General features: G+C 36.1%; 2 protein-coding genes across 2 annotated transcripts; one reads left to right on the top strand and one right to left on the bottom strand.

Moving 5' to 3' along the window:
* Window positions 1-888: 888 nt before the first annotated feature.
* Window positions 889-2958, top strand: LOC144555466 (THO complex subunit 4A-like). The gene is made up of 5 exons (XM_078303805.1): window positions 889-1192; window positions 1597-1734; window positions 2063-2131; window positions 2220-2398; window positions 2524-2958. Exons 1-5 carry the CDS (start codon window positions 1016-1018, stop codon window positions 2711-2713), a joined length of 753 nt encoding a protein of 250 aa, XP_078159931.1. The 5' UTR covers window positions 889-1015; the 3' UTR covers window positions 2714-2958.
* A 2160-nt stretch (window positions 2959-5118) lies between these two features.
* LOC144555467 (serine carboxypeptidase-like) lies at window positions 5119-10263 on the bottom strand. Its single transcript, XM_078303806.1, has 9 exons — window positions 9810-10263; window positions 9013-9181; window positions 7347-7466; window positions 7109-7252; window positions 6636-6786; window positions 6455-6543; window positions 5864-6122; window positions 5607-5740; window positions 5119-5505 (listed from the first exon to the last, which is right to left on the bottom strand). The coding sequence occupies exons 1-9, from the start codon at window positions 10169-10171 to the stop codon at window positions 5353-5355; spliced, it is 1581 nt and encodes a 526-aa protein (XP_078159932.1). The 5' UTR covers window positions 10172-10263; the 3' UTR covers window positions 5119-5352.
* Between the last annotated feature and the right edge of the window lie 3987 nt (window positions 10264-14250).

Below are 14250 nucleotides of genomic sequence, written 5' to 3' on the forward strand. Positions count from 1 at the left end.
AATATCGTTACAATAGAAACATATTATAAGAGAACATAAAAATTTTATATAAAGTGTCATTTTTATAAAAAAATAAGACTAAATGATAATATTTCTTAAATAATATTTACATGCAAATAACAGAAGGACATATTAAATGACATATATATATATATATTTTTTTTTATCTTTTAAACATATTTTAACAAACAAATCTCAAATAAAATGACATATTAAATGAAAAATAATCTTTAAATGATATACAAAATAAAAATAAATGAAAACATAATCAATCAATTAAAAAAATCCTTAAATGTCATTTAAAAATAGAAAGAAATCATGACCAATTAAATAAATTTGCATGTGAAAAGCACGTCTAAATAAATTTAGACTTCTACATGTAAAAAAATAAAAAGAATGTATAGAATTAGAATATTTTATCGGAGCACTAATATTTAATCTGAAATTTATATTTTAATTAAAACCGTTAGCAGATTATAACATCTACGTACTTAATATAAGAATGAAGATTACATGATTTGAAATTATTAATTCGGATTAACGAACTAACTTTACTACTATAAAATATTAAATTAATTAGTTTTTTAAAAAGTTACATTTAAATTATATCCAAATAAAAATAGCATCATCATTATTTTTAAGTTAACGCTATTTACATGGATACAAATAAATTAAATAATGCATTCACGAACAATTAAGGGAGAGGTCCCCAATTATTAGCCGCCTTCGTGGGGTCCACGTAACAGGGATCCATAATCCATTACGCAACTTCCACGCGGTGAGGCGGTGACAGCTAAGGATCTTATTTCATTTCGTTGCTCGTCCCATTTAATATTTTATTCCCAAAATAGACTTTTCGCTTGCTTTATATATCCTCCACGCGTCTTACATCTCTCGTCAATCCTCATCCTTTTCTTCGTCGACAAGTCGAAACCCTAACTTCCCCTACTTCCCCTCTTTCATCTTTTCTCAAGAAACCCTAGATTGATCGACCTAACTTTTCAGAGGAACAGACATGGCGAGCGCGCTGGATATGACACTAGACGATATCATCAAGACCAACAAGAAGAAGCCCTCATCCAACGGTGGCGGCGCGGGTCCCAAGCGTCGTGACCGACCCGCTGCTGCAGCTGGTGGCCCCGCACGTCGGAGCTTCAAGAGGGCGGGAAAGCGGGCCCCTCCGATCTCGAAGGTATATCTTCAATTATCGCCGATGCGCTCTCTTCAGATTACGTGTTAGATTCATCCTTCAATGCGAGATCTCTCGTTGTCGATCAGATCTGTTGGATGATCTAGAATTATGTCTCGATCCGACAATTCTCGCAGATGGATCCGTCTTTTAGTATCAATCAGATCTTCTAATGAACGATCTTGGGTTTCCTAACTATTTTTGAATCGATCCAGTTACCACCATGTCTCAGACAATATTTCTCTTGGACAATCAATCGAATCTAGAAATTTATCTTCTATTCTGTGATAATCGGGTCGGATTTGAAACGAATTGATGCAAAAAAAAAAAAAGATGTTATGGATGTCTGTTGAATATACTAGTCGGTGGTCGTCTAAGGTTATCTTCTCAATTGATGTGCGATTCAGGCACCAGATGCGGCATGGCAGCACGACATGTTCACTGAAGAACGCCCTGCAAAGACGGGTAGGATTTCTTCGATCGAGACAGGAACAAAGCTGTACATCTCCAACCTGGAGTACGGTGTCTCAAATGATGACATCAAGGTATTTTTGCTTTCTTTTCAATTTTTTTAAAATACCATTTTGTACTTGTATTTTGGGCATCGCGGTTTGAAGTACTTGTAAAAGTTTGTTGTTCTTTTGATTTCTAGTCATTGTCATTTACTTTGGATGCATCCCTTTGTGAGATTTTCCCTGCTGTTTGGTTGGAATTTCCAAAGATTATTTTTGATCTGGGAAGAAGTTCAATTTGATTTTGGGGGTGAGAACAAAAACTGTCTAGCCTACCAGGATAGAACTTGTTAGGGTTCCACACACTAACTATTTGGCAGGGAACTTGGGATTTTAACTATTTCCAATTACTTGTATCCAGGAGTTGTTCTCAGAGGTTGGAGATTTGAAGCGGTTCTCGGTCCATTATGACAGAAGTGGCAGATCGAAGGTAACAAAATTTCTCATTTTCTCAGAATTTTGTTTTTGGATTTTGGTTGGGACCGGTATAATGTTGTGGTGAATCATTCTTTGTTCAGGGAACAGCTGAAGTAGTGTACTCAAGACGGGCTGATGCTATTGCGGCGGTGAAAAGGTACAACAATGTGCAGCTCGATGGCAAGCCAATGAAGATTGATATCATAGGAACAAATGTCTCTGCACCAGCTGGTCCTGCTGCTCCAGCTAAAACTGCTGGCTTTGGTGGTGCTCCAAGGAGGTGTGTTTATTGTCTAAATTTTACATAATGTCTCTTTGAATCTATTGTGATATATACACATACACTGAGATAGCAGACGGGCTTGGTATTAATGTCATAAAATTTTGTAATTTGTATTCCAACAGTGGACAAAGAAGAGGTGGACCGGCATCAAGGCGTATTGGTGGTGGTGGTGGTGGTGGTGGTGGTGGTCGTGGAGGCATGAGAGGCCGTGGCCAAAGCAAGCGTACAGGCCCACCAAAGAAGCCTGTCTCAGCTGATGATCTCGACAAAGACTTGGACAAGTACCATTCTGAAGCGATGCAAACCAACTAGTCAAGACTCAAGATTATGTAGTTGCTCTGTGGTTGTGTTAGTGTGGTTGAATGCCGTTATCAATGGCTTATTTATTTTCATAGCTGTGATGCTACTGTGTTGAAGGAGGCTCTCTTGTTTGTGGGGCTTGACTTGCTCTTTATGGGTGTTTTTACTGTTTGTTCCATAGTATATTTCTAGTTCTAGACTTGTAGTAGAAATTCTCTGGTGACTTTTTAGAACATTTAAAGACTTGTAGTTGTCGATGTGCTCTCCTTTCATTTTTTTTTGGAAGGCTATCTGAAGGTTTGAAAGACTTCACTTATTTGGCTTGAATGATACTACTGGGGCTCAACTTGAGGCTGTTATACATTTTCAGGTAAGCTATTTTTACTTTATTTGAGAAATATTTAAATGTATATTCTCATCGTGGGGGTTTGTTTTTAAATTTTGTTTGATCTGTTGTTCTTGCAGGTAAGCTAGGTCGTGCTTCCATCTATTTTAAGAGTTTTTATTTGAAATTACCAAGGCTACTCAGGTGTAAATACTGCGACCTTGGTGTCGTCTTGGATTATAAGCAGAGCCTTTCATATCCGTTAGATCTCCAACACGGCTATAATCAGATTAACTTTGAGGTAGAATTTGTTAATCATTGAGCAGATTCTGACATGGCATCCTGTAAGCTAGAATCAATAAGATCAAGAAAAAACAATTAAGTGTATGAGTTATCAAATAATTTGGAGGGGTATGGCATAGGGGTAATTAATTTTTCATAATTTAAATGCTTTTCTTATGGATCCACATATTGGTTGTCTAACGCTGAGGCTGGGGGTGTTAGGGGAAGAACTATCTCTCAATTCAGATTTATTTAGTTGTGAGATGGCTTCTATATCTGAAAAATAGGGTTTCTCTTATTGTGATATTTATTTTTGGTGGTTAATTCTAATTTAGGCAAGGTTTGTTTTATTGTTAGCTATAATACAATCCTTTTGTGCTTTTGTACAATGGAATCATTTTATTGTTAAATAAAATGCAATTTAGAGATTGTTGCTGTCTTGACCTCTCTGTAGCGCTCTTGAGATCCATTTTGTTATGTTATTGCTGTGATGCCAGTAGAATTTTGTTCGTGGAGCAATTTTAGTTTATCGGTTTGTCAAAAAATGAATAAAATGCCTGTTGAGTAACTTCTGTTTGATGGGTCAGTATAGGGCAGGGCAAAAAAGCTCGAACTCGTGACTCGCTCATTTACAGCTCGTTTAACTTGGCTCATTTACAGCTCAGCTCATTTACAACTCGAGTTGGCCAACTCGTTTAATAAATGAGCTGAGTTCGAGTTGGTCCCAACTCGCTCATTTATAACTCGAGTTGCAAATTATTGGTCACAATAAATTCCAAAATAATTAAACCCGAATTTCTAGACTGTTATTTGTGCTTTGAGATTCGTGCAAAATATGTTTGAACTTGTGTTGTAATACTATCACTGGTTAAACAAGTTGTGAGCCAACTCGAGTTGATAGCGAGCTGAGTTTGAACTTGTGTTGTAATACTATCACTGGTTAAATGAGTTATAAACGAGTTGTGAGCCAACTCGAGTTGATAACGAGCCGAGTTCGAGTTGGCTCTACAACTCGTTATTACCATCTCAACTCGAGTTGGCTCGCTCGTTTATTAAACGAGCCGAGTTCGAGTTGGGGGTAACTCGCTCAAACTCGGCTCATTTACAGCCCTATGTCAGTATGCCTTTTCTGCCTATTGATGGTTTAACACCATGTAACATGAACGCTTAGGAAGTACATGTTAACGTGGTGTATCGCCAGTCTTACCTACAACTTGGGAAATTGAGGGTGCTATATAAACAATCAAATTAGGGTCTTGATACTGGTGCCAAGGACGTTTTCTTGACATGTTTCATGGACACTGTGGCAGTGCTTACTGCATAGTGCAACAGAATTGAATTCTTTTACTAGAGGCACAATTTTCTCTACTTCGAAACAGCACACGGTTCCTGGTTGCAAAATAGAGAGAAAAATACACTTGAGAAACCGGAAGAAATTTTACTCGGTTAAGATTTGTACTTCAAGATGAATGTTTCATGGCTGCTTTCTTTGCTTTTCACAGCAACAACAATGTGGATTGGCATTCGGTGTTATGGCTTCTTTTGTACCATGAAAAGTGCTACCAGCTAGAAGCCACAAGGAGAAAAAAATAACAGACCATACCTTTCCTTGACTGGGGATTATCAAATTTCCACTCCGCTGAAGCTTATCCAAGCTTTTACTTGAGAATCCTCAATTTTACTACGTAAATGTCGAACTTCAACAATCGAATATCAACGTATCCCAAAGAATCAAAAGACTTGGCAACCAAATGTAAGGAGCCCACACAACCAAACCCGAGAAAAAGCAGTAGCATCAACTAGTCTCTAAAGAGCAAAATAAAATAGCAGGAACGGCAATTAATTTCCAAAGAGCATAACAAAATATAAACCATGTGTTCGAGTGGAAGTGGCGTCAGTCAGCACTGATATATACATATACCCCAAGATGCTAGACTCCTCAAAAGGCACAAAGCCGCAAAATATCTAAATGGTTCTATTATTTTGCACATTTGCCCAAGTAAGAGAGCTTATATAGATACAAACATAAGATGAGACAGACAATTTAGAACACATTCAAGTGCATAGTATTTCCTGTCTTTTGGGCAAGCATGTTCACGTTGAAATCCTTGCTGAGGCTCCCTCTTGTCCATCTGCGCAACATTTCTAATGCTGCTTTAGGCTGATCCATTGGAACCATATGACCCGCATCATGTACCTGATTCATATGAGCCAAATAAATACATAATTAATAAACATTAGATAGATGAGTGACAGCACGCAAACAAATTTAAGAAAGCAATGTCTAAAAGCGCTCACTTTGAGGAAACTGAGTGGTCCATATGATTTAATGAGTCCAGCCTCCTCTCCGTCGACAGTAAATGATGTCATGTTAGTCTCAACAAATGTCTCAGAACCTGACCATTTCATTGAGTTGACCCACCTATAATTGCCTGAAACACAACCGCACATACTCATATTACATCTTAAAATCACATGTAATAAGAAAAAAGAGGAATGGCTGGACGAAAACCAAAGTTCTTTATGAAAAAAAATTGATTTGAGTACAAACTTACCCAACCAATTGCAAATAAGGTCATATTCCCCAGCATATATCAGAAGATTGATGCCATCTTCAATTAATTCAGGAATGCCCACTTCCAGATTCCTCATCCAATCAGCAATCATTGCTTCATAAACCAACGGACTACACGACACAAATTTCCTGTTGCCTACACCAAGTGCTTCCCTCACTGATTTGTCATTCAGAAATGTATCCATTTTTGAGAAATCATAGCATAGGGTTCCTTCACATTTTTTCCTAACATCATAATACTGAAAAAGACACACAGTTACATAAAAATGGAGTTAAATGATAATTTGAAGTGCCTGGTACTTGTCAATCATCTTTCGTGTGCTTGTATTAATTTAAATATTTAAGGTTAAGGAAACTAGAACTCACGACTTTCTTTCATATTCGTTTTCTTTTCTTTTTGTTTTGATCTGGTAACTCATCTGCTTCCATAATAAAATTATATTCAGAGGGATATGCATATTATTTTTCACATTGAATCAAATAAATATAGTTATCTGTGTTAACATATTTATAGAAGCCTACCGAACTAAAAACAAGGTACCAATGGAACCAATTTTAGTAGAATACTAACATTTATATTTCCTGCACTAAGCAAAATGGAACTGAAGATGGAATTGCACACAGCATAGGAAGCAATACATGCTACTGTCCCAGCAGTGCCTGAAATGTAAAACAAAAGAACCATGCTTCTTACTTGACAGAAACTGCATATGGTGGAACATTAAAAGGTAAATCTTGTACTAGGTACTTACTGCACAGTTTGATTCCAAGTTTGCAAAGCGGGTATATCTTGCTGATGGTTTTATGTGTACTCTCTCCAATAAGTCCCATATCCAGAGCAAAATCAGCATATGCACCATACTGAATCTCTGGATCTGTAAGCCCATTGCCAATGGCAAAACCCTGTGACAATAAAGTTGACCATTATTTGTATGGACTATTTAGTCATTTTTGTTGGAGAGAACAAACTTCAAATAAAGACCACAACAATTGTTATGCCTAGGACCAGTACTGGTCCTCAAAAAAGTTTTTTAGCAGTTTCTGTAAATATCACTTTTCCTCGGTCTTTTGCAACAAAACTTAGAATGGCGTCAAGAGAACAAGGTTTGGCTGAACTAGGAATGCCAATATGCCATTATTGCTCAACAAAGTAAGACAAATAGTCATAAAAAGGGCAGTTTAACCTAAATCTATACTTTGGTTATCGTACTACTTTACAAGATACCTTCAAATTTATATGAAGACCCTCCTCGTTTTTGTTCCCTTGGTGAACTCTTGAGGCAAATGCAGGAATATAGTGACCAGCATATGATTCTCCAGTAATATAAAACTCATTATCTAAATATTCTGGGTGCTCCATAAAGAAAGCCTGGAGAATAAAAAGCAGACAGTAATTTGATCACAATGGTTTTGCGTAATTACAATGATTAAAACTAGAGCAGTAATTGAAATCTTGAACTTACCTGTAGGAAGTCATACAAATCATTTGCTACTCCTTTCTCCCCAAATCGGATGTCCCTTGGATCTGTACTGTAGCTGAACCCAGTCCCTGTTGGCTGATCAACATATATGAGGTTTGATGCCTACAAAAACATAGTTGAATAATTAATCTCAAACTTGATAGTCAACTGTCATAATTAGTAGTAGAATAAATCAACAAGGGAATAACGCCATAACCTCACAAACATATTAAGCTACTAGCTATTGAAAAAGAAAAACCTAGCCCACTTAGAGAACTCAACCAGATGTCTGTAACTTGGCAGCCAAAAAAAATGAACAAGTTGATTTCTTAGCTCAGTTTTTTATATACAAATTAATACAGAAAATTGTCAACCTTTGTTATTTTTCTTGTACAAAATGCAGGAATGGGGCTGCAAATTTTAACTATCATAATGAATGTACACTAATTTCATGTTTTGGGGTCAAAGAAGGAAGATTTAATGAAGTAATGTAGTGTGCCTCACTTAACCGAGAAATATTTACCGACAGACTCGGTGATATTTTTGAGGGTATATACACTGATATTCACCTAGGATAACCTACATTTCTCTTGATTTGATTGATAACATTTTTTCACATTTACCGACAGACTCGGTGAGATTTTCGAGGGCATATACGCTAATATTCACCTAGAAAAGCTACACTTCTCTTGATTTGATTGATAACATTTTTTCACATTTACCAACAGACTCGGTGATACTTTGGAGGAAATAGGCCTGCACGAGATGTGTGCCTCACTTAACCTATTGGAACCTGGAGAACCAGAAGAGTCTGAGTGGCCTACCTACTAAAATTGGATGCACTAATGGACAATACAAGACCTATTTCTCCTCAAATTATAAACAGTTTGTTCTTTTACAACAATATACTTCAAGTTCCTTATGGTTTAACACCATGGACGATATCCTAAACCATATCAAATTCTTGCAATATCCCTGTGTGTGCAAATAGTAGCCATGGCAATGACAAACATGCCAGTGGTGTGAACCAAACAAACGAGAACCATATAACCACTCAAAAGGAGGAGAATGTAGCGATGGATTCTCTATAGTGCTTGGATACATATACATTACAGAAACAAAAATGCTCAAATGATGATGACTCCAAACTCAGGCATATGGGCATAAAGTATGAGGTTTTTACCCTTGGAGGTGGTACTGCTTCTAACTGCCATTAGAGGCATCTAAAGTATATTCATTATTATGTTACAAATGCTACATCTCCAGGTTTTTTGTATGGTGCTATTTGTTGACTCATCTGTCACAATCATCACCTTATAGTTGCATGCACAATTCTCTCCGTCATAAGGACGGGTACTTCATGCATGTTTTCTGTCCCAAGTTGTGAAATATTACAGCTTAATAGAGCTGGGAGGATGCTTATGTATGTTACTATGTTATGTGTAGATCAGTAATCCAGTAAAGCAAATTGTATATTTTGGAGGGCTATGTTAATTGTAAGTGGGTAAAGATTTACACTATTCAGCATTTACCTACTATCCATCATTTGTTCATATAAGGGAAAAAAACAATTAATTTTATCATGATAGACCATTTGTTGTTTCATGGCAATAATCTAAGAAGAAACATTATTTTACTCTTACAGAAAACATATCAGGCAGATACATACCTTATCCCAGCCATAGTCATTCCACACAAGAGACAAGTCATCTGCAATTTTGAAAGGACCATTCTCGTAGAAAAGTGCCAACTCACTGCTGCAACCGGGACCGCCTGTCAGCCAAATGACAACAGGATCGCTGCTTTTCCCTCGGGATTCAAAGAAGAAGTAGAACATCCTGTGAATTTTTGCAAAAAAAAAAATTCAACAATCACTTTCCAATTGACCTGCGAAGGTCATGCCCTTTTGACATCATACCGTTCTCAGATTTTAAATATACAATGACTTAAAATATTATGAAAGACTTATAATCAAAGATGCAAGGAAACAAACATTATTTTCAATTATTGAGATTCACTATTTCAATATATCAATAATCTGCACTTCCTTTTTTAGTAATGCAATGAACACATTTGTAAATTTCTATAATTTCATTGACTTGCCCCATGTCACAAACTAGTCATGGTCATTATTTGTCACTAAACTTATTAATTTGAAAGATTGTAACTGGCCACAATACTGGAGACCTCATGTTGATTTGTCACTAGATATACTGATTAGCTTATATGCCTTATGTAAATTTTCAACACATCTTGGCAATCCTAAAATTGAATAAGGCAGTGCAATATGCAACAGCCACTAAAGAAGAGTGGTTTTCCCAGCAATTAATATTTCAATTGTGCTGGACCTACCGGTAGAAGATAAGTGTATCATATGCTAAAATTCAACCCCGAAGCATTTCTAAATCCTAACAATATAGAGGAAAAAACAATCAGAAATTAATAAGAGAAAGAAAAGATAAGTACTTGGCAGCATGAGTGTGTTGAAGTTTATAGTAACCGGCATGGTGGCCAAGCTCATCGACTGATGCATTGGTGCCGCTATCACCTAAAATAGGGAGATGGATCCGCTTTTCGACCAGGCGAGGAGTCCGATTGGAATCGGCGTCATCTCCCATAAAGGCAGCGGCATCTTGAGTTTGATCTTGATCTTGTGGGATGGAAGGAAGGAGGTTGAGGTCGCGGATCAGCCTCTGGGCGAATCGGAGAGGCTGAGAGTAGTGAGCATGGCATTGACACTGGATAATTAAGAAGAAGAAGAAGAAGTAGTGGAGCAGGAGACCGCCGCCGCAAGCATGGCCAGAGAAGAGGGAGGTTTGGGGCTTCATAGTCGTCGCTCGTTCCCCGAAAGATGCTATGCTGGTACGCTTGTATTTGTTTGATCGGTACTTTTTTAAAGACGAGTGCAATTGCAGTCGCTGGAACGGAGGGAATCGGTGGAGGGAGGAGATCACATCCCCTGAGGTAACATAATATTTCTTTCTATAGACGGACCGTCCTATCAGAATCCACACGAATATTAAAGGGGCCCGTGCATTCCACCTCGGACTGGGTTGGTCCGGATTCTGATCGGACGGTCTGAATCTAAAATAAAAATTTACTGTTACCTCAGAGGATCTGGAGGCAGCATATATATATATTTTTTCTTTCATTTTACATCATTAAGCATTGCAGTACCGCGTTAAGATCTGACCGTTGATTTAGTCGGCACTCTCTAGTCTCTACAGAAAACAACCTTTTTAAATCGACGGCCATAACTGGGAGATATGTGCGGAGTAATTATCTCGGATAACTGTAATTATTTAGTTTAGGCCTCTAGCCCACTCTAGCCCAGGTATAGATCAAGACTGATGTCCTTTGACTATCTTTGGTTGAAGTAGGAATAGATTATTTTTAGAACAAAGCTAGTCGTAGGAGTGTTAATGGTACCTTTTTAGCTGTTTATCCGATCCGTATTGTATTCGATAAGGTGGATATGGGTAAGTTTTTCTTTTCGTTAGATTATTGGGTATAGGTATGGATAAGAATTTTTTTTTCGTTAAATAAATGGGTAAGGATATGGGTAATGACTATTTCGTATCCATTATCCTATAGGGTAATTATAAAATCCAAATATATATTCAATTCAATTTTCAACCCACTTAAATATATACTCAATTCAATTTTTAACCCACTTAAATGTATATTCGTGTTTTTGAATTTTTATTCTTTATAAAAAATAATTTAGTTGGAATTGATTACACATTTATTTTATTTTTTTTATTAGAAATGCAATTATATATGTGTTAAAATGAATGAGTTTTTGATGTTTAATTTGTAAAATATAATAAAATTAATTATTATACTAGTATTATTCGTTATTCACCCGCTACCGTTTCGTTACCTGATAATATTAACGGGTAAGGATAGGGTAGGGTAAGATCAATTTTTAATAAGTATGGGTAGGGTATGGGTAAGGTCAATTTTAATGGGTATGAGTATGAAAATGTCTCCACCCGATCTGTACCATACCCATTGACACCCCTAGCTATTCGGAATAGCTTGTTTTTTATTTGAATGAGTTGAATAGTTAAAATAATGAATTCAACCTTTTTGTTTTATTAAAATAGTTCATTCTTATAAAAAAATTTAAATATAACTATTCTAACGAAACAAACTGTAAAAGAACTATTCTAGTTATTTTTGTTTTGCAACTAAATATTTTATTGTTTTTATGCTGACAGAATTGTGCTCTATCATATTGACACGGTCAGTACATAAACAGAAGCCCTTGTTGACCTTTCACATCTCTATGGATCTGCCTATCTAGCCCAACCAAGTAAAACGGCCCGCCAGCTCCAAGTTCTTTAAGATGAAAATTACATTGGAATTATTGTTTCTCAAGCTTGCCTGATACAAAGACGAAAAAGGAAGATTATTTTATTTTTTAGTTCGAATCCGTATTTGATATCTAAATTGAGGATATGGAAATGTAGATATGTATAAAGGAGTAAGGCTAGGGTGCTATGGGACTATGGGTTGTATAGAGGACTACGGTGTTACGGTTTAATATTCGAGTTTTTAAAATCTTAACGGTCAATCCGAACTGTTCATCTTGTTCTCCATATTAATATGTATTTGGAGACCAAATTTTACATTTTTTTGAAATTTTTTTTTACTATTTTTTTAGATAGATAGAAAATCAAATATCTGAATGGTGCAAAAATTTTTAGATCAAGTGATTTTCTACCTATCTAAAAAAATAGTAATTTTTTTTCAAAAAATGTAAAATTTGGTCTCCAAACACATATTAATATGGAGAACAAGATTAATGGTTCGGATCGACCGTTAGAATTTTAAAAACTCGAATATTGAGCCGTAGCACCGTAGTCCTCTGTACAACCCATAGCAATGTAGCCTTACTCTGTATAAAGATAATTATTCGTGTATATATTTTGCAAGAATGTAAATAAAAAGTTCATCTTATTTATTATTATGCTGGGTACGTGATACGATTATTACTTTATTTAATATTTATATTTGTCTATGATGACCTATCGAAAAATTACTCCATAATAAGTTCAATGAATGGTTTTGGAATTAAACAAGTTCTTTTCTAATATCCAAATTATATCCATATCTGTCAAGTATATCTGTGTTTAGAGGTGCTACTTTTACTCGATTACCTGGATCTGATCTGGAACCGACCCGGATCCGATTAATTTGGATAGGGTATGATTTAAAAAATATAACCGGTTAAATTATGGGTATGGTTACAAAATTAATTATTTAATATCCGACCCGGATCTGAACCGAAACCGATACTGTAATGGGTAGGATATGAGTTTCATTTAATTATCCGACTCATAACCAAACCCGACCCGATACCAGTATAAATACCCGATAAAACATATATTAATAACTATTAATATATAAAAATACAACTTTGCATAAGCCGTGGTGAGTCTAGTACTTTTTTTAATATGACAAAATAGAATGCAGTGACATATTCGCTATGTTTATACACATAGATGGATGCCAAATTTATTCCTTCTATAATAGCCGCATTAATTTTTAAATAAAATTTATTACTATGGATACATCCTTCAATATTTGTCTTGATATCATCCGCATAATAATGAAAATTTATTGCTCTCATTGATATGCCATTTCTACAAATTATTAGTATTCCATTCATAGATTCTTTGAACCATAGAAGATGAAATCGTCATCTCTAATATTTTACTTTTTAAAAATTATATCTCTTCTTCAATATTTTTTTTCGAAAGTTATTTTCTCTCCATCCTCTTGATTTTTTTGTGACATATACCTGCTCTAGATCCGGAACCGCCCCGTATCCGAACCGGATCCGATAATCTACAAATAAGTTATGGATATATATCTACCCGGAACCAAAAGAATGGACCCGAAATATCTACGGGTAGATAGATACCTGGATCCGGATCCGACCCGAATTGAAACAGATAAGTGTATGAATCGAAATTTGGACCCGAACACTTTTAGAATACGGATCTAAATATAATAGTATCCGAACCCGATCCGACCCGATAGCACCTCTACCTGTGTTTGTGTTTATATTTGTATCCAAAAAATAAAAACCAATAATGATAAGATCTCTTGTGTACTTTTATTAGCTCAGAGCGCTCTAGTGTTTGATTCAAATCTAGTCCGAGCTACACTCATTCGATTAAACTTTTGGCTCGTGAACATGAGCTTGATTTCGAATTCAAAGTCATTTTGGTTGACTCATTTGCAAGGGCAGATTCAAGATTTCGGTCAGGATATAGACACAGTATATTGACAAGAGTATAATATTATTTTTTCTGGTGAATCAGAGTGAAGCAGTGATAGAGATCTAAAAAAGTCACAGTACGATCAGATACATCACGGCACAACACAGTTTCATCACGGCATGACACGACACGTGTGCAAGTCACGTACTGTAACTCATATGTTTCGTGTCGTAATTATTCATGTGACGTGACCGTCTTTCAAAAATTTGACATGACACGTCACGTCATGCGAAATATATGGTCACGACACGACATGACACATGGTCATGTGTAATTAGGACCCTTAGTTTTTGATCGAATGACAACTCTTAAATAAACTAAAATTATGAAAAAAAAAAGTTAAACATGATTGGTCACGTTTGAACACGTCACGTGCGGTTAAGGCGTGACTAACGTATTGTGACCATTTACGTGTCATGAGCATCTTTCCTAATTTGGTCACCGCATGACACAATACATATAAATCTGACTTGTCATTACACAACACGTGATCCAAGTCACGACGTAACTAGTCACGTCACGGTACATATTTAGATCCCATGTAGCAGACTATTTTTTCTCCTAGCAAATCAACAATTCTTCTGAGTGAAGCAGCAAATCAGACTGCGTATTTT

Source organism: Carex rostrata, chromosome 6 (assembly GCF_964058835.1).
Source record: "Carex rostrata chromosome 6, lpCarRost1.2, whole genome shotgun sequence".
NCBI lineage: Eukaryota > Viridiplantae > Streptophyta > Magnoliopsida > Poales > Cyperaceae > Carex > Carex rostrata.

What these genes read in the sequence shown, in the direction of transcription:
- LOC144555467 (XM_078303806.1), bottom strand. Translation starts at nt 10,171, where the DNA reads ATGAAGCCCCAAACCTCCCTCTTCTCTGGCCATGCTTGCGGCGGCGGT. An exon ending in ACTTGGAATCAAACTGTGCA is followed by an intron (nt 6,544 to 6,635) that starts GTAAGTACCTAG and finishes TTTACATTTCAG; the next exon opens with GCACTGCTGGGACAGTAGCA. An exon ending in TTAGTGCAGGAAATATAAAT is followed by an intron (nt 6,123 to 6,454) that starts GTTAGTATTCTA and finishes TGTCTTTTTCAG; the next exon opens with TATTATGATGTTAGGAAAAA.
- LOC144555466 (XM_078303805.1), top strand. Translation starts at nt 1,016, where the DNA reads ATGGCGAGCGCGCTGGATATGACACTAGACGATATCATCAAGACCAAC. An exon ending in GGGCCCCTCCGATCTCGAAG is followed by an intron (nt 1,193 to 1,596) that starts GTATATCTTCAA and finishes TGTGCGATTCAG; the next exon opens with GCACCAGATGCGGCATGGCA. An exon ending in TTTGGTGGTGCTCCAAGGAG is followed by an intron (nt 2,399 to 2,523) that starts GTGTGTTTATTG and finishes GTATTCCAACAG; the next exon opens with TGGACAAAGAAGAGGTGGAC.